General features: G+C 40.5%; 2 protein-coding genes and 2 long non-coding RNA genes across 6 annotated transcripts in view; 1 reads left to right on the forward strand and 3 right to left on the reverse strand.

The window, feature by feature from the left end:
- The window catches only part of trim2a (tripartite motif containing 2a), a 32,878-nt gene extending 28,129 nt beyond the window's left edge, over window positions 1-4,749 (reverse strand). Inside the window, exon 1 of one of the 3 annotated variants that reach the window (XM_037764937.1) lies at window positions 4,561-4,749. The gene's annotated coding sequence lies outside the window, so the exon portion shown is untranslated. The remainder of the gene's footprint in view (window positions 1-4,560) is intronic. The other 2 variants (XM_037764936.1, XM_037764943.1) reach the window with 2 other exon arrangements.
- Window positions 4,750-6,978: 2,229 nt separating this feature from the next.
- Window positions 6,979-9,439, forward strand: LOC119485678. Its single transcript, XR_005206334.1, has 2 exons — window positions 6,979-7,237; window positions 9,327-9,439. It is a non-coding gene; the product is annotated as an uncharacterized LOC119485678 (long non-coding RNA).
- A 3,543-nt stretch (window positions 9,440-12,982) lies between these two features.
- Window positions 12,983-13,692, reverse strand: LOC119484418. The gene is made up of 3 exons (XR_005205997.1): window positions 13,543-13,692; window positions 13,171-13,173; window positions 12,983-12,993 (listed from the first exon to the last, which is right to left on the reverse strand). It is a non-coding gene; the product is annotated as an uncharacterized LOC119484418 (long non-coding RNA).
- Window positions 13,693-14,109: 417 nt separating this feature from the next.
- The window catches only part of fhdc1 (FH2 domain containing 1), a 34,557-nt gene continuing 28,691 nt past the window's right edge, over window positions 14,110-19,975 (reverse strand). Inside the window, exons 9-12 of the mRNA XM_037761744.1 lie at window positions 19,817-19,887; window positions 18,525-18,642; window positions 18,210-18,374; window positions 14,110-17,931 (exon numbers count right to left, since the gene is read on the reverse strand). Coding sequence (XP_037617672.1) covers window positions 15,709-17,931; window positions 18,210-18,374; window positions 18,525-18,642; window positions 19,817-19,887 — 2,577 coding nt within the window. The 3' untranslated portion in view covers window positions 14,110-15,708. The remainder of the gene's footprint in view (window positions 17,932-18,209; window positions 18,375-18,524; window positions 18,643-19,816; window positions 19,888-19,975) is intronic.

Genomic DNA, 19,975 nt, shown 5'->3' on the forward strand with positions numbered 1-19,975 from the left:
CATACTTCCATCTTGGCAGAGAAACATCGGTGGTTCCACAATAACAAAATCACTCATTCTGTCTTTTAAGGCTGTACACACCCAAACGCGCGCGCACACGCACACGCACACGCACAAGCACACGCACACTACATAACAGACATGTTAGCCCCTTGAGAGATTCACCATTTCTTGAAAGCTTTAATGTTATTGGCTGGCCACAAACGATGTTTATAGTAATTATCTAAATGCATCTGTTTTCCCTCTGTACATCCACTCCCACTTAACTGGATTACTTACAGCAGAGGAAAAGGCTCTGTACGGACACAGGAATACTATGATGCAATGCTTTTTCAACTTAGCTGTATATGATGTGACGGTCATTTGTGTAAGCTGAATATATCTCCTAAAAAGGTCCAGAATTCAAATCCACAACCAGCTCCAACAATATATTGTACACGAAATTTACAATAACAACCACACTAATAATACCACTTTGATCCTGGAGAGTAAATTGGTGATACAGGTGATCAGAAAACTAAAAGAAAAATAACAGAAAAGTTAACAGAAATGTTTCTACAGTGCCTAAATGTGACATGGCTCGTGACGTTTTATGCTAAAACCACAACAAACCAGCTGCTCGTTGTGTATCAGTACCAGTTTGAATGTCACCGGATAACTAAAGGGAGTCCAATGATTAACTGTGTGTGTAATAAGTGACACATTGGACCAAGAAAGATAAAAACAAGAATACCAAACTATTGAGGATATTTTGACTACTGCTTCTCTCGTTCCCTAGAGCAAAGAAAAACAAAGACAAATTGTTCGACCTCGATGCAAAAGAACAGTCGGAGAGAGATCACAGAGTAATCTGAAATGCAAACAGTCTGAATGACAAACAGAGGTCAGCGTGGACACAAACACACAGTGCACACAACTATTGGTGGCTATGAACTGCTTGTTTTTAAACTCTACGTCTTCATCACTCTCAAATAAGACCAGTTAGCTGAAACAAGTTTATAATTAAGAAGCATCATCAGTGCATTTATTATGCTTATGAGTAATTATCTGGGTGTGTCATGTTCCTTTTGTGCAGCGCTGATATCCCCTGCTGGTCGGAGCATTACATGCACTTCACATGCACTTACAACTTCACACAGGAAGTATTTGTAGCTACAGGAAAAGGAAGTCTGAAGGTTCCTGACATTATAAAGCTGGGTGTTAAAGTGTGTTCACTTGTGTTGAAATAAATAAATCAATTTGTTGCAGAAAATTAATTTACAACAATCGTGCTAAACAGAGATCTGACCAGTCAGAATGATTGAAAACACTTTTGTAGGTGTGCAGAGACTTTATCATTATCAAACATTTGCTGCTTCTAGCTTCTTAAATGTGAGGATTTGCTGCTTTTCTCTGTTTTATCTCATTGAATATTTTAGTTTTTCTGATAGTTAAGATGTTACCGTGGGCTCTGGGAACTTGTTATGGCCACAATTTGACATAGTGACTTTTTAAATACCACACGCATTGTGGCACTGTGGCGTTTTTAATCAAGACTTGTGAGCTTTGCTGCAGTTTGTGCAGCATCCACTGACTAAACAGCTGTCTTAGTGACAGAGAGACAAACCCTGAAGTGCCTGTTGTGTTTTGCAGTAAATGTTACGACCCGTAACACACAAACACACTGCGACTTCTCCAAATCCCTTACAGTCAGACACTCTGAGCTACTACTCGACTAAGAGTCACTAAGCTGGCGGATGACCGATGCTGATCAATTAACCAGACATGCGTCGCTGTGGAGCTCACAGCACAGGGCCCATTGATACTGGGAGGTTAAAGTGTCACAGAGCGGTAAGCCTGCAGGGCTTCAGTCACTGAGGAAAACATCAATACCACTATGATTGCCACCACAAGTCGACATCTGCAATGGAAACAGATGTCCGTCTTTATCTGGGTAATCAAATGCTCATGGCCGTCAAATCTTCAGTAACTTCATGCACACCGTTATCAGTTGATTTGGTACACCTGTACAATGTAATACAACAGTACTGGAATAAATCTGACCTGCATGGGACTATCGTACTGCTTGAAATTAAACAATCACAGGACTTTCAACCAGGAGGTCGATGTTCGTGTCCCGGTGTTGTTGAGTTATTTTGTACAATACCGTACATGTGTACTTCAAAACTGATAAGTCAGTGTTTATATATGCAATCAACTACTAGTGTGGAATTACTGTAAAAGCAGTTAGTCTTCACTTCACATGTAATGAATTAACATATCACATTGTGACAAATCAGCCAACTATTGTCTGTAGTAGTGAGGTTAAATGTACTTCAGTGCACTGAGTCATCTTTCCTCCCACAGTTGCAGTGCTGCAGCTGTAGCAGCAGCAGCAGCATGTACTGCGTTGACTGCAGTGGTGGGAGAGTTATGCAGCCTTTACTGCATCACTCTCTACTTCCTGTTCCCAGAGTCACTTACTGCATTCAAGCACCACTAATGTCACAATGACTGAAACAACAGCTGCTGTAGAAAAACAATGGATCAGACATCAAACACTCTCACACACTGAGAGAGAGGCAGACAAAGAGAGCAGCAAATGTAATGAGAGGTTAATCCACTTTTAGTTTATCTATGAGGACAAATGGAGCCGTCTAATGACATGAATATGGCTCGGTGATGTGCTGCTGAAACCATACTATATAAAGACAAAGTGATGTTAACAGTACTGCAACTAAACATTATCTTTATCGAATAATGTATAAGAAATTGTTCATATCAATTAATCACTGTAACTGAATAATTATCCAGTCTAAAATAAATAATCTTTGCTGTTTTTACTTGATAAATGTGCTCAAAAGAGAGTTCAAAAGTTATTGACTTTCTTGCCAAAAGTTAGATGAGATGGTACCACTCTCATATCTAACTATGGAGCGAGAACCTGGAGGTGATAAATCCAGTGGGGTCCTTGAGGGGGTTCCATGAGTTTCATACACTTTCTGTAATAAAACCCCTATCAGATGGGAGACCCTTCAGACAAATGGTATCAAATGGGGGGGGGGGGTTAATTTGTGTCAGTTTAGGGGTCCTTGATGTGAACAAGTTTGGGAACCACTGGATTAACCTACTGTATCAGAAAGACTGAAAGCGGAGGGAAACAGCACTAAACCCACACATTTGTAATTTTTACATTACTGTTTGTGTATGACTAAAAAAACAAGATACAAAGTGTTGATTGATGAGCTTTAGAGGTGCTGGTAGGAAGATTATTGAATGTCAGACAGAGGCTAACGGTTTCCCCCTACTAACTAGCCAGCAGCTGGTTCTCTCCAAAGTTCACTAAATAAAATGTAACATCTTGTTTGTACATACGAGAGTGGTTTTGATCTTTTCATCTAATGCTCGACAAGAAAGCAAATTTCTAATTATTCTTTAAACAGCTTTTTAAAATCAATGGTTCCCAAATGCTCCCCTTTTAAAAGCTGAAAAGATTTCAAGCCCCGCTGACCACTAACAATATACTGCAGAAACTAGTAACAAAACTAGCTGAAATTGATTGAATTAACGTGATCAAGAACATGAACTGTGTGCTTCTTTTGAGGAATATTTCTGGTGTGCAAATGAAAAATGAAAGTTAGAGTTTTTACACACAAAGACACAATAAGGCTCTTCTGCTCCATACTGACAATGCAGTCAAAAGCAATCAGACTTTTTCATGTTTTGTTGACGAGTGTCGCTTGTTTCTTTCTTTTCTTCCCTGCCAAGTCTGTCCATCTTCTGTTTTACATGTTGTTTTTTTCTTTCTGAATAAATCTTGCTAACATCAGAGCACTCTTGTTTCTTTATTGTTCCCAAAATAAAATCAGACTCTTAGAGACATTTTTTACATAACAGATATTTTGTGAGCACATGTGGAACAAATAATATGAATTATGGCTCTAGATTCACCAGTTATTTAAATTATTTCCCCTGTTTGACCAGTCAAAACCTGTGCTACAATAAGCTGTATTCAACTTTAGTATCAAATCTAATTCCATGTAATCATAAGTTCAAGAATTAATAAAAAAAAAACAATCACCAAGAACTGAATATCTTTTCTTAAAGTGCAACAAAACATATCCTACAATGGCAGCTACACTTCCACTTTATTTGCACAAATAACCTGAGAGCTGAAACCTCCTAATATATACTGACAATACAGCTGAATATGTATTAAAACTGAGTCTATATGCACATTATTCATATGTACATAAAACATAAAGCTACCAAGCCATGTGATACAACAGATCCTGTTTGACTCATAACTCTGCAGGTGCCTCATGTAGGAACAGAAGTCCATTCAAGTTTTTACAGATTCAAGATGCTGACACACACACACATGAGGCTGCAGCTGCTGGTCATCATGCTGCAGACTTGTTCTGGGAATATGTTGCTTTTACACGATTGGATGCATATTTAATGTTAGCTAATCCACTCATTTCATTCTGCACTTTTAAAAGCTTCTTCTTGTGCACATTAAGTCTCACATGCATTCAATCACAGCTCGTGTTTTCTAAAGAAAGGAAACGTTTCACTCACCTAAATGTGATCTGATCTGCAGCTGTGAGAACTACAATGACTCATGAGGATGTTATCAGGCGGTGATCCGGACTGGACTTTTCCCAGTTTGAACTGCTGTTACTGGTTGTTGTTGTCTCTCTCTGTGTGTGCTGCTGCTCTGCACACTAACTCAATCTGAACTGAGTCGCTTCCACCTGATTTATTAAAGGGATCCGATCCGCCGACAGTAAAAGGGAAAGGCAGCCGGATGCAGTCACAGTTAATCCAGTCCGAGAGAAAAACCCCTCATCAATATTACATCCACGTGTATAAATAGCCTTCTATCCATGCATTATTCCTGCTTTTCCCTTCAGTGGTTATACAGGCTTATGTCATGTGTTTGTGTTTCCTTGTTATGGGATATCCTACAGCCTACTGTATATTAATATAATGCCTTTAAAGTGATATTTAAAAATTTTAATATTTTAATTGATTTAAATTACATTTTAAGTAAAAAAACTAGAATGGCTCTTGGAGAGCTGTTTATGTTGAGATCAGCTGTACGTAGCAAAGCAGCGTAAAACACTTCATTCAAACTGGACAGAAACAAAGTCAAACTCACCTAAGCCGTCGTCGTTACTCTTTCCGACAATCACCAAGTGTGTTTTGGTCGAACTGTAATTTCACAGAGTTTAATGTGAAAAAACGAGGAATCTACAGGTGTCCCCCGCTCTCCCTCCACTCCCGCTTTCTCTCTGTCCCTCTGTAGGCAGAATGAAAGAGGCAGGGTGAGTTACACTGCGCATGTCTTAAAGCCTGTGGTGTTAATGCCAAGGCTGAGCGGAGTTATTAAAAAAAATTCCCGAAGCTGGATCATGATCCAGATCACCACCGAAATATAATGGATTGTTCATTGTGCCACACCCCGCCCCTCCAAAGAAATTCATTCAAATCCATCACAGACTTTTGGAGTTATCCTCCAAACGGACAAACCAACAAACCAACAAACAAACCAACGCAGGTAAAAACATAACCTCCTTCCTAGGCCTTTGGCCTTGGCGGAGGTAATAAGATAAATTACAAGTAGTGACTAAACAAATGGTTTAGAAATCTCAAACTGAGTGGAAGTTAAATGGTTAGGGCATACTGTATATAAAGTCATTTCTATTATCTGTTAACCCCTGCCTGCACTGTGTTAAGCACATAAATAGCTTCACTGAACTTCACTGCAGTCAGATACAACTATACTGAAATGTTTGACTGTACATGTGTAAATGTCTTCATTATTTCATTCAGTTTGGTGATTTTCTTTATTTTACAAGATCAAATTTAGTGAATCATTTTGGGTTTTTTTTCCATACAGTGATCATGTCATATTAATTTATTGTTATCATAATCGTCATATTCATTAATGGTATGATCAAGTTGATTTTTATGTGATTTTGTGTGAAATAGAGAGCATTTAGGATCTTTCGGAGGTTTTGCCTGTATTGTGCTGTTATGATAGTTAGTGTAGTCACATAAGGTGTTTTAACCATTTCAAGTCACCTCTGATGTTCGGCCTTTTGTGACCTCTGACTTTGGTCTGTAGATCTTTACCTCTTTAGCCAGGCTAGCTGTTTCCCCCTGTTTCCAGTCTTTATGCTAAGCTAAGCTAATTTATTGGTGATTGGTAGTGAATGCACCGAGGCAAAATACTTTCTCAGTTTCTAAAAAATCTTCATTCAAATCTTCACCACTGACGTAGAAAAGAGAAGAACAGAGTAGAAGAGACCTTTTGATGCTGCTGCAGTGTTTACTAATGTACATGCTGCCGATATGAGTTCAGATTTTAATATTATATAATATTATTCAGTGGGTTTTAATTTCAATCTTATGTTATGCATTCTATGTATTCTATCTCATCTTATTTTTTTTATTTTTATTTGTATCCTGTTGTATCAAGTGTTTTATTTATCCTGTTTTTTATTATTCATTCTATGTTTATTTTCCTTTATTGTAAAGCACTTTGTGCTGCATTTCTTGTATGAAAGGAGCTCTACAAATAAAGTTTATTATTATTATTTATTATTATTACTGCTGTCTGTGGCCTAATATTTAACAGACAAATATAATGTCATCAAATTCTCATCCAGGAAGTGTAATGTATGCTTTAGGTAAATTATTTACATTCCTCCTCTGAGAACAGATGCATGGTTTAGATAAGTAGCGTTAAAACCAGAATACTATCATCAGTCTGAGTATCTATTATAAACAAGAACAAATAAGATAAAACACTTGTTGTAAATGACAAAGATTTTAAGCACCACCGGCTCTCCTCCTGACGGGACGTCCCAGCACCAGTATAGAGTAACCGTGGTTTCCAGTCAAGCCCCTCCCTTCTTATGAGGGAGGCTGTTGCCGTGACAACCCTGCATTATGCAGCAGTCCATGAAAGACTCTTTTCAGATTAAAAAAAAGAAAGAAAAGAAAGACAGAAACAAGTTATTTGCATTCCTTTTCCATTACAGATTGTGTGTGATAGAAGAAAAGGCGGTACGAGGTTGATTGTCTGGATGTGTGGGGGAGGGAGCGATCATCTGAAGGCCTCACAACTAATTTAGAAAACTAAATCACTGAGTGTGTGTGAGTGCAGTCAAAGGGCACCTGCTTTGCATGCAGTGCACAATCGCAGGCTCGCTGCAAAAATGTCTGTTCGTTTCAGCATCTAAAACAGGTACAGTACCGGCTTTAAAACTCAAACTTCAAGTCCGTTCAAACAGTTTAGATCAACACCAGCAGTTTGCTCCAGTTTTGAGAATTAAACACAAGAAATTAAGCTGTGAAAACACAATACTCATACTTTTGAATGTCTGGGGGAAAATCAATGATGTTTTTTTTTTGCCTCAAGTGATTTAGATGAAGAATCAAATCACAGCAAGAAGCAACATGTAAATAGTCAATAAATCACCTGCAACCACAATCACAAATATCTGTTGATCTTGTACACCCTACAGGCTACATCCCATTTCCACAGTTTAAGTACACAACCAGAATATCCAGACCATAATTTCGTCCCGCTCTGGTCGCAGCTGCTGCTGCTGTCATTAGTCCGGTGGAGCATGGTGGGATTAACAGAGAGAGTCCTGTGAATGGCTGCTGAATAATTGACCAACTTCTTTTGTCTCATTCATGCTGTTCTGATTGAATATATGTTGAGGTCCAAATTGTGATGAAAGTTTGATGTGCAAATGGTAATTATGGGGCTTTTCTAGAGGGAAACAGTTGTTACTGTAGGGAGGCTGCTGTTAAATGTACAGTATTGTCTAAATGAAGCGACTGTACATTTATATGCCTCTCCCTCTTCTCTTCTTGGTACTTTTACTTAAGTAAAAGATTTGAATACTTCTTCCACCACTGCTAGATAGCAGCCAGAAAGACAGGTGACCTTTTGTGTGTCACAAACATTGTGCTACAGTATATATGGGACAAAAATTGGACCTTGACTCAGAATGTGCTAATACAGAAGCTTTTTAATTTTGAAGAATAATTGCCATGTCTAAGAAGCTTTTAAAAATTCAAGTATAAAATAAATCATGTAAATTTAGCATCAAATCTTCAGACCATATACTATGTGCTTTCAGAAACCACTTGTGATGCAGTAAAGTGGTACTTTTTTTATTCCGAGCAGCAATAATAATGTACGCACTCAATCAACAATAGTTTGACTGTAAATCTGAATATGAGGGCTGCAGCCAACAATTATTGTCATTATCGCCTAATCTGCTGATTGAATATCAATCATTTTGTGTATACAACATCATAAAATAGTAAAAATGTGTCTTCAAATTCTTTGTTTTATCCTTCCATCAATACAAAACCCAAAGATACGGCACAGAAAAGCAGCAAGTTATCAAATTTGTCAAGCTGGAACCAGAGAATATTCGGCATTTTTGTTTGAAAAATGACGATTATTCAATTATCAAAAACAGTTGAAATAGTTGCACTACTTAATATTACCAAGAAGATACATTGTACTGTAATCCACTATGTAAGAAGCTGTGTCCAAACAGGAAAGGGAAGCAGTTTATCACATGAATGCAGTCTGTAAAACACGATGTGTCTCACCCCATGTCTGTTTCCTCCAGTTTTCTCTCTGTGTCTGTCAGCTCAATGGCTTCACTCTCACCATGTGTTCATGTAGATCTGAAAACAGATGGAAGTAGAAGAAGTGGACGTCAGCATCACACACACTGACAAATTATGACAATCAGCTTTGTCCTTGAATTCTCATAAAATTTCTAAATGCATATTTCTATTGGATGATTTTTTGCTGTACAGTCTCTTAGATTGGCTGCTAATCTCAGTTGTCCTCTGTTGATCTCACACTGATAATCCCTGTAGCTGTAGTAGAATAAAATCCCAGCATGTTGGCATACATTTATGTGGTTATAGTGTGTTTGTTAAAGGTCAGTGTGACTCAGTGTGACACTGTGACCTTTAAAGTGAAAGCGAGGAAGGCCATCTAGGTGACACTGTAGTAAACTCTGAGTAGACTGTCACCTGGTGTTCCGAAGCAAATCATCTCTGAAGAACATGAAGTCGAGATTGCATGATTAAAATATTACAATTAAAAGGTCACAGAGTAATTTTTGGGGCATATTTTCAGTGCTTGATGTCAGAGAAAATCTGCTGCAAATATACAAACATTCAGAGTTGCAGGATTTGAAATTGACCAGAAGAAGATGTGCTTTTTATTTCTAACCCACAGAAACGACAGCTGTAGTAAATTTGCGCTGACGGAAGTTGTGACTCACTCTTTCTAGGAACGCTGCTGCTGAAGCCTCCTTCCTGTCCAGGTTGCAGTCTGATCCCACTCGTCTGCTTCATGATGTACGTGCCGAGCAGGAAAACATCCTCAAGCTGCTCTTTTATCCATCAAAAAAAAAATCCAAAGCAAGTAAATACATGTTGTGGATGACGTAGTAACGAGGAGATAGTGAAAGCAGAGATCCTGCTCTTCCTCAGGTGTTTGGTTGAGCTGCAGGATAAGGAGGGATTGAGAGGAGACTAATCCCTCACACATGGCTGCAGCAACGTTGACCTGGAGATAAACGTGCAAGTCACGAGCTGTTTGACATCTCATGCTACACAATACACAGCACTTTGTCTTGAGCAATGCCTCTAATGCCTCATAAAGGCCTATATACAGTACTAAGCCATACCGGATACATCATATACAGTATGTTGTATCCATTCTAGTAATAATTGATTTCTTATAGATCCAAATGTATGTAACTGTTATTAAAAAATTAAGAAGGTTGAATAGTGTTTTTGTTTTTATTAAGAAAGTACATGTTCGTAGATCTGTTATATCTGATCATAAAAACATTGTTTATAGTCTTTTATCTCTTCTTTCTCCAAGCATCTGTTGTCTGATCCTCTCTGGAAACTTCAGTTCTGCTTCTGGAGAGAAAAAACTGAGGCTTTTACAAATCCAAAATTAAGAGATTAGTCTTGAAGTGGCTAAATGAAGCTCTGAAGAGAGAATGTGGAAGACTATGGTACGGTGGCATGTCCTGCAATATTATAAAGACACTACAGAAGGCCACTAGAGAGACTTATTTGCAATTAAAAGTGGTTAACCCGTTTTTTAGTTACATAAAACCTTTGCTTTAAAGGGTGTGTAATCCTCTTGACCAACATACATATAGTGGATGTGAAACTCCAGATTTAATGCAGCAAAAGTCACATCTCTCTCTCCATTTACTGGTGAAGTGTCTCACATGATGGCGCTAAAAGCCTAAAACTGTATCCAAAAACAACAAAATGACACACTATTGTAAAGTATGCAGCGGCTGAAACAAACCAGAGAACTATCTGAGGGTCATTTACATTAACAGGACCGCTGACACACGAGATACTCTGCTGCTCTCTGCTGGTTCAACCATTAAAGTGGTTTTGTACTTCTCATGCTGTCAGGAGTGACTCACTATAAATAACTGTGTGAATTTGATTTGGATCAATATTAGTTTCCCGTTTTTTGAATATTTTCCGTAAAATATATTGCAAATATAAAAATCTGCCTGTTTAAAATCAAAGCATACACATATAGAAACATATAGTAATCTGAGAAATTGTCAACACGTCCCCTTAAAAATCTGTATTTTTAGTAATTTAATTATATAAATTTGTTTTTTATTTTACATATTAATTTATATAAAAATAATACAGACTACTTATGATTTGTGAGCATTATAGTTTGATTGCAAAGCTCAATTAGCAATCAGTTTCCACATTGTGGCCTCAAGATTGTAGAAAAACCAGCTATTGTAAAATAGACAAAGTTCAGGAGAAAGAAACACCAAGAACACGTTTTCAGTTTACACAGCAACATGTGATTTTTTATTTATTTCTTAGATGTCATCATCAGAAATTGCAGAAGAGTAACGTTACAATTTGCAGCCCTGTGGTCTCTTGATCAGGGATGATCAAAGTGGTCAGTCTTTTCTTTTTCATCGTGAGACTTCAGATCGTGAAAGACCAAGCAGAGCGGTGGAGCGCCTACGTGGATTTACCTCAGGTGTGAAAACTACAGCGACGATTCTCATCACAAAGTAAAAAACAACACACTTTCCAGTGTACAAAAGACTTCCTTGGGGGTAAATTAAGTCCAAAACAAGACACATTTAATAATTTGGTGAAAGATAAATGGAGGGAATACATATTTATACTATAGAGAATCAGCAATTCTGCAGGTAATTCATAAAAAAAAGATTCACTCTAAATAATATATTCACATATTGTGAGCGAGTTTGAAACAATACCAATTAACGTGACAAAAGTGTGCGGACGGCATTGACCTTTCAGGCTTATGGGGCCTTTAGTAAGCAATGGTAACTGATGTTTGGACTGTTACTACGGTAACCATCCCTTAACAAGGAAGTTGTGGTGAAAAGGGCGAGTAAGTATTCAAATTCCTCAGCAGCTCTACTGCTGTAAGCCAGTCAGATGAAATGTAAAGGGCACCCATTGTAATGCTCGGGGGCTGTTAAAAGGTGACAGCAGGGGGCATTGTGGGATACACAAAGGACAGAAGATTGAGACTTATTGTATGAATAGCTTCTCTACAGCTATTGTTCCAAAATAAGCTGGTATGAGACATTTTTCCTTGGATTGAAGTTTTTGTTTAAAAGGTTTATACGTTGCAAACTGTTAAAGGAACAGTGTGTAGGATTTGGCAGTATCTAGCGGTGAGGTTGCAGATTACAACTTCTCCCGTGTGCCAAGCTTTTAGGATTGCTACAGAGGCCGACACAAAAACGCAAATGGCCCTCTCTAGAACCAGTTGGAGCAGAGCAGTGCGCAGAGTGTGTGTGCATGTGGGACGTGAGTGGTGAAGCAAGAGAGAGAGAGAGAGAGAGAGCGGCGGTGATGGGAGCGAGTAACGGGAGCAAGTAACGCTATCGACTCCGGCCCAAGCAGGATAAGTTAACAGTGTTTGGTTTGTCTGTTCTGGGCTACTGTAGAAACATGGCGGTGCAACATGGCGGACTCCATGGGAGAGGACCAGCTCCCTTTTTGACTTTACAGGAACAGTGTGTAGCATTTCGGGGGATCTATTTGCAGATATGGAATATATAATATTAATAAGTATGTTTTCTTTAGTGTAAAATCACCTGATAATAAGAATTGTGATTTTGTTACCTTAGAATGAGACGTTTATAACTACAGCACATACGGAGCCGGCATGTTTCTACAGTAGCCCAGAATGGACAAACCAAACACTGGCTCTACATACGGCCATTCATGTGTTCATGTTTTCACGTAAACATGGAGAAGTTTCAGTTGGTCGCAATCTGTAACCTTCACGCTAGAGGCCGCCCAATCCTACACACTGTACCTTTAGATTCACAGGGGGATAAACTTTAAAACATCTCAAATGGGTTTCACAATCTTAACTCAAGGTCCACTTACTAGCTTTTTTTTTTCTAGAGCTCTCAATTGTTTTAAACGGCTGTTTCCAAGGTGAATTCCCCCCGCAATTAAAGATGTCTTTAATATTTTAGGCTGAATGGCAGTGGAAATTCATGAGCTGTAGCATTCCCGGACATATACTCACTACTCATTTAAAAAATAAAGTCTTGACTGTAGAGTGGAATTAGGTGATTAATTAATTTATCAATTAGCAGAAAAAAATAATGAGCAAATTTTGACAATCAAATCATTATAGGACTGATTTTTTATGCAAAATGATTAAATAAATGTTCTAGTTACAGCTTCTCAACTGTGCTTAGAAAACGAGCAAATTCGCTCCATAATTGTAAAGAGAATATCTTTGGACAAAACAAGAATTTTGAATATGTCTACTTGGGCTCTGTGACGGGCATTTTTCACCATTTTCTGACTTTTTATGGACCCAGAAAATATTCGTCAGATTAATCGATAATGAAAGTAATCATTAAGTGCAGCACTCCATTACTTAACTTGATACTGGGCTCTGAATTTAGGCCACACACACAACGGCATGTCACACTGGGCCTTTTGTGTCTAACTTCATTTGCATTACAAGGAACAAGAAGACATCCGTCTCATGTCAACACACTGTAGGTCAGGGCTCTCAACATCTGATACAAGATATGGATGCTTTTAAAACATGTGTGCGCTCACATACTTCACTCTGTTACCCTTCATGTTTTAATGCTATGTAAACATATTGATAGTCAGAAAAATACTATGTCTTTACATTATGTACAAAGTGTATCACTAACCAGCGGAGTCACTGTTTCAGCTCGGCGTGATGGAATGTAGGAAAAGTTTCTACTCTCCTTTTTACAATCGAGAAGTTTCTACTGGTGATGGATCGGCTACATTAAGCTTTAAGGCAATGCACTGTCGTGAGTGTTGCTGCCATCAAGGCAATGGCACAATGCAGATTGAAAGGCAAGTGGTGTGAAATGGTCAACAGGGCTGAATTTAGCCCCAGTTTGTGCCTCTTATGTATTACTATTACACCATTACACTTGAGTCACAGAGCTAAACATCCGTTAACGAAAAATATCATTATGCAATATCGATCTACCGAAGGTTGTACCGGGTTCAGTTTTAAAGTTAGTCGCGGTGAGGTTAAATAACGCTCCAAACTGATGCTAAATTTTGTGGAGGAAAAACGGGCATGGCCATTTTCAAAGGGGTCCCTTGACCTCTGACCTCAAGATATGTGAATGTAAATGGTTTCTATGGGTATCCACGAGTCTCCCCTTTACAGACATGCCCACTTTATTATAATCACATGCAGTTTGGGGCAAGTCATAGTCAAGTCAGCATACTGACAAGCTGACAGCTGTTGTTGCCTGTTGGGCTGCAGTTTGCCATGTTATGATTTGAGCATATGTTTTTATACTAAATGCAGTACCTGTGAGGGTTTCTGGACAATATTTGTCATTGTTTTGTGTTGTTAAGTGATTTCCAATAATAAATATATACATAAATTTGCATAAAGCAAGCATATTTGCCCACTCCCATGTTGATAAGAGTATTAAATACTTGACAAATCTCCCTTTTAGGTAGATTTTATACAGATAAAATAATGTGTGATTAATTTGCGATTAATCCTGATTAAGTATTTTAATCGATTGACAGCCCTAATATATATATATATATATATATATATATATACACACACACACATGTATGTACAGTATATACATATACATACATATATATCGATTTATCGTAAGATACATGGCCATGATCTTATTAACTTTTAGATCATCGACTTATCGTATCCACATAAAGTAGTTATCGTGACGGGCAAAAAACATTTATTTTGTATGAAAATATAAAACAATACAATCTAACTTCAACATGGACAAATATAACTTATAAATAACGTTTACCTTATGTTATTGCATTATTATGCAGCAGAGTATTTAATTCTAAGAAACAGATATAGCAGATGCACGACATATGTTCATGATCAATTTGCAAAACGTGAAACAAAATCTATAACCATTTTTTTGTCCATATTGATGTAACATTGTATTATTTTCAAACAAAGTAATGCGTTTATATTTTTCTTGTGACATGTTTATTTTTCGGAATAACAGATACTTGTCTCTGTGACTCAAACGTAATGACGATACATGAGAGGCACCAGCTGGGGCTACGCTGAATTTTGACCAGTTATTGTTTACCTGGTCGATAAAGGGTGCAGGCCTAGAGAACATGTGAGATGACTACATTCACAGTAGCAACATCAGACCAGACTGTCAAAATAATCACATGACTGATGATCATTTCAGTGTTTCAGATGCGTTCAATGCTTTTTCTTTCAAAGCATTAGCGCTGATCGTGTACAGGAAACATTCCCTACGTGCACGTCTACTCCATGATATTACGGAGGCGTTCTAACACATTTACTAACTACTGACACATACATACACAAGGTACAACAAGTACCACAGTTGGTATATATACTGGCTTATAATCTGTGATTTATAATATATTGTAGGAATATTAATATACCAGGAATTTGTAAAAAGTGACATTGCAGTTTAAACCAAGATCTACATCTTCATCATGCAGAGCCAAATGAACATAATCTACGTTTTTCTGCTGGTACAAGGCCACTGCAATCAATCTGAGGTATCAAGCAAAGGAACCAAAAAGCAAACAGGAGCGATGGTCTACAGGAGGACGCAATAAAAACTAAAACAGCAGCAAGTCAAAAGGTACAACAAATCTTGTAACCCTGAATGAAAAGGAAACTGAAACTCAGTCTCAAATTGTCGGAGCTAATTAGCAGCATCATATAGTCAGTCAGTGTTCAACATCATCACAGACGCTAGCATATATGGTAACACAGCTAAGCAGGCAAAGAGGCTCCTGGGTAAAAACAACAAATTGCCATTTGTCAGTTTAGTTAATGCCCCACTCTCAGAAAAAAAGGGAAGGTGTGAAATCAAAAGCAACAAAACAGGAACGCGTGGAGCAGTTCATTGCATCTTGCTCTTTTGCAATTCATAAACCTGATAGAGAATCAGCTACTGGAGGATCCTTAAGGTGAGAGAGCTTAAAACTATTTTCAGATTCCTGTCTGTTGCATGATATGAGAGGATACGTCTGCACTGTAGAGGGGGAAGTACAGCAAATATCAATTTACACCAAAGTGTCCCTTTCTTCTGGTAAGTTTCCACTACGTTTGTTTTATTTCCAGCTTGGTTTAGCACCTCTGCTGGGCGTCATCATCACGTCCCTAGGCTGGACTGACTTTTCAGAAAAGCTACTAGTCTTACGAAGATCTTCACGTATAGGAGGTGGCGGGGGAGTCTCGCTGCGGTAGGCGCTGCGGCTGGTTGCTTTCACACTTTGCACCCGTCGCAGATTTGTCCCTTGTGGCCGCTCCTCGCTGGTATGAACTGTGGGCGACAACCTGTTCTGCTTCACCGGGGTTTGTCGACCTAGAAGCGAGGGGCTACGAGATGGCGTGGAGGGGACGGACGGGGGCGCCAGCTCCTTCTTGACCCTGGAAGTCGAAGCTACGGTGTTGCGGGCAAAGCTGGGGACATCGAGGGTGTTTTTTGCGCAGAGCGTGTGACAGCTGCTGTTCTCAGAGGAAGCTCCACCCTGAACCTGAACCTGAGCCTGAGCCTGAGCCTGAGCTTGAGCCTGAGCCTGAGCCTGAGCCTGAGCCAGGGCTCTCATGGTGGAGCGACACATCTTCTCCTCAGGTGCAGGTTTGGGGATGTTCCTCAGGGGTTTGGCGCTCGGCTTGTGAAAGGAAGCCTTCCTCGGGGTCAAATCGCGTGTCCATCTCGAAAAGCCGCTTCCACTCTGAGCTTTTGACTCATCCGGGGGCAGACTGGAGTGTCGAGGAGGTCTCGTGGTCTTCTCGCTCCTTCCTCTCGCTGGGGTGCTCTGGTCACGAAGAGGCCGGCGTGACTCTCCGCCGTCATGCGCCAAAGCTCTCTCTGCCGTCTTGCTGCTACCTGTCCTCGTAGGCTTGCTAATGGGCACAACTTTCCGCATGCCCTGGCTCTCGCTGCTGGTCAGCGTTCGCACGCCGCGACCTCCGCTACTCTTATTCGCTTTGTTAGCTTTGCTCTTTGTAGGCGCTGTTTTTTTGCTGCTACTCTGTGCATCTTTCTCCACACTTTGTTTCCCCTCGGCGGTGTCACAGCTCTCTGTGTCCCACTCCTCTGTGGCAGCAGACGGATTCGTAGTCATGGATGCTGCGTCCACAGATTTTGGCGCTGACAGCTCATTGGTTGAAACGGATTGGTCGTTGGGAGACATGGACTCCAAATTAGAGGACAGAGAGCTTGGATCTAGCTGGCTCTCCTGATTGGATCTCCTGCGGTCAGTTGTTCTGAAATGAAGTCCCTCTTTCATTAGAGACGAGCTCTCAACCTCAGAGTAATCCGAGGTGACGGAGCAATCCGTTTCTGTGCAGTCTAGTATATATAACATTGGTTTCTTATTGGATACAGAGGTGTCTAGTGGGAGGGGTGTATCACAGGTCGTTGATGAAACTGTGCTGTTGTCCTCTTCTTCTTTCAAACTCTCGGGAGAGACCCCAGCTGGTGTGGGAGAATCTATTTTCCCTCCCCAGGATGCTTTGGGATCGTCTCCTCTTTCTAAAATTTTATCATGTAAGAGGATGTCCAGATTTATGGGTAGTGAACGTCTCTCCTTTTCCAAATCAGTCACCACGACGTCCCCCTCGTTGACAAAGTGCAAATAATTACTGTTATTGTTTGGACTCGGTAGGTCAAAAGCTTGAGGACCTCGAACTAGAGTGTGCGTCTCCACACTAACATTCATGTGGGCGGTAATCGGTGGGTTGGGAAGATGGACGGGCTTCTGAAAGACACAAAAGGGATGAGGCAAAACGCTGCCCTCTGACACAGATGAGTAGTTATTATTGTTGTACGGGTCGTTATCATTTAGCCCAGAGGAGGAGAACCTGGCCAGCGGGCTGATAGGCTCAGTTTCTGCCCGTGGAGACGTCGCCTGTCTGTCGCAGCCCAGCTCACGGTTGCCGTCCTGGGCTAAGATCCAGGGGGTCGTCTTCCGCTGCACAGTGCGGCCCGCCCGAGGTAGACTGTTAAACTTGGAATAGTCTGTGGGATTTCCAGTGCCTCCGAATATCTCCAGGTATCCTTGGAGTTCTCGGTCTGCTATGGAGGTCATGGTGTGGCGGTGGCGGCGGGCGCTGGCGGAGCGTCCCACCGGGCTGTGTGGACTCTGAGACCTCTGCTGGAAGAAGTCCAGCAGGCCTTCCTTGGTGAGCATCTCCACGTCGTTCTCGCTGCTGCTCCGACCAAACCCACTGCTCTGATCTGCACCCTGCCAAGCGAAGCGCTTTTCCTCCAGCTCTCGCAGACGACGCTGTCTGGCTTCTTCCTTCAACTCACGGTCCGTGTTGTCCTGAGAGAAAGAGGAAAGTGGAGAAATATTTAGAGGCAGGCAGGAAGACAATGATGGTAATGAAGCATGCACAACTTGCTCTCCTATTTTAGTTGATGCATTCCGCGCCCCGAGGACAACACAGCACAGTCCTTTGCTTGACAGAATTGGACAGAATAACTGCCTAGTCTGACTTCTTTTTAGCGATGCTGATGTGTCCCCAGATCTCAGCGATACAAGGTTATTATTACCTGTGGAAATGAGGCCCAAAACTATGAAAAGCTGTAAACTAAACTGACCTTGACTGCTTTCTTGAACTTGATGCAGAAGTCCTGAAAGATGCGGAAGCACTCGTCCAGCTTAAAGGTGTCCTTGTCTTCACAGAAGAAGTCGATGAGAGCGTTCCCCTCTTTACGCAGATCCAGCCGCCGTCTCTTCAGGTCCTGCAGCGTCCGTGCTGCACTCTTGAGACATCAAGCGCATACATTTTTTATTATTACACTTTTATGGGTGTCATTATCTATAGCACTTGAGTCAGCAGTGCCAGAAATGTACAAGTCAGTGGCCTGGATCCAACTTTCTGTATATAATGTATGACATAGCTACTGCTTCACCTGCAGAAAGGGCTCCAGCTGCTGCAGTAGCTCCGGGTCTCCTTGAACTTTCTCCTCCAGGGTTTTAGTCCGAACATATAAGGAGGAAAACTCCAGCTCGATGTTTTCCACTGAGATTCTGCATGAAAACATTACAAGCAGCAAAATGTACTTAGAGACAGTTTTGATGATTATCACATTGTTCTCATGATACTGCTGAGGATGACAATATCTGAAAGCATTTAGCTGAAAGCATCCGTCAGACTGTCATCCGTTAAAGGTGAAGATAGGACCGCTCTGAGAAATGCTTTCACATATCCTGAGGGAGGGAGGAGTATACTTGGCTCTCTGGTGCAGGAGCTGCACCGTCTCCACTCAGAGATGACCTTGTGAGGCTGACAGAGCCTGACAGCCACTGACTTCACACTGCGTTCTAAACATGACTCTCTAAGCACTAGATGTCAGCCCGAGTAATGAGGCTGGATGTTGTTAATTCAGCAATAAATAAAAATATTAAACTCTCAACTTTGATCAAACAGCCCGTTCTCATAACCAGGGCGTCAAATACCGACGCTTTGTCACCCAAAGGCGTGTGATACTGACACACAAGGCACCTTTTAATGTCTGTAGGAGACGCACCAGGCTTTCAAGTAACTATTATTATATTAACTCATCCGCGTCAATATCAGACGCTCAGAGAAAGTGGTCTGGGAAGTGGATATCACATATCACCAGTTTTCGCCTCCTTCCACTGGCTTCCTGTCCGTCTGGATTGATTTTAAGATTTTATTGTTTGTTTTTAAGGTTATAAATGGGCTGGCACCACCTTATCCAACAGAACTATTACACCTTCATGCTCCAGTTAGAGCGCAGAGGTCGACCAATCAGATGCTTCTGTATGTCCCCAGAAATACACTCAAAAACAGAGGCGACCGAGCCTTTGAGGTGGCCCCTAATCTTTGGAACAGTTTACCTCTTCATAATAAAAGAGCTCAGACCACAGAATCATTTAAGTCGCTGCTGAAGACTCACCTGTTTTCGCTGGCGTTCGATTAAGTTTATCTTCTGTTGTGCTGCAACTCTTTTACTGCTATTACGTGCACATTATGTTTATTGTTATTACTCTGTTCTTATTGTTTGGACGACGCTACAAACCAAATTAACTTTGTTTAAACTGAACAACCTTTGGTGGAAAAAAAAAAGATTCCTTCCAGTCTGCTTGACACCAACATTCCCAACTTCATGTTTTTTTTTGGGGGGGGGTAAATTGTTTTGATTCCAACTTTGTCTAAAAACCGAGAGGAGCAGTTTACCTGGCTGCACTCTGGACGTCCTGAAGTTTCTCTGGAAACTTGAGCAGCTTCTCGTCTTTTTTCTTTGCCTCCTGTGTAGAGAGAGACACATCACACGATTTACATCCAAACGGTCTGTTGCTGTGCGTGATGAAGTGGCATCATCGGACTGCTCTTTGT

This window comes from Sebastes umbrosus, chromosome 3 (assembly GCF_015220745.1).
Source record: "Sebastes umbrosus isolate fSebUmb1 chromosome 3, fSebUmb1.pri, whole genome shotgun sequence".
NCBI classification, from domain to species: Eukaryota; Metazoa; Chordata; class Actinopteri; order Perciformes; family Sebastidae; genus Sebastes; species Sebastes umbrosus.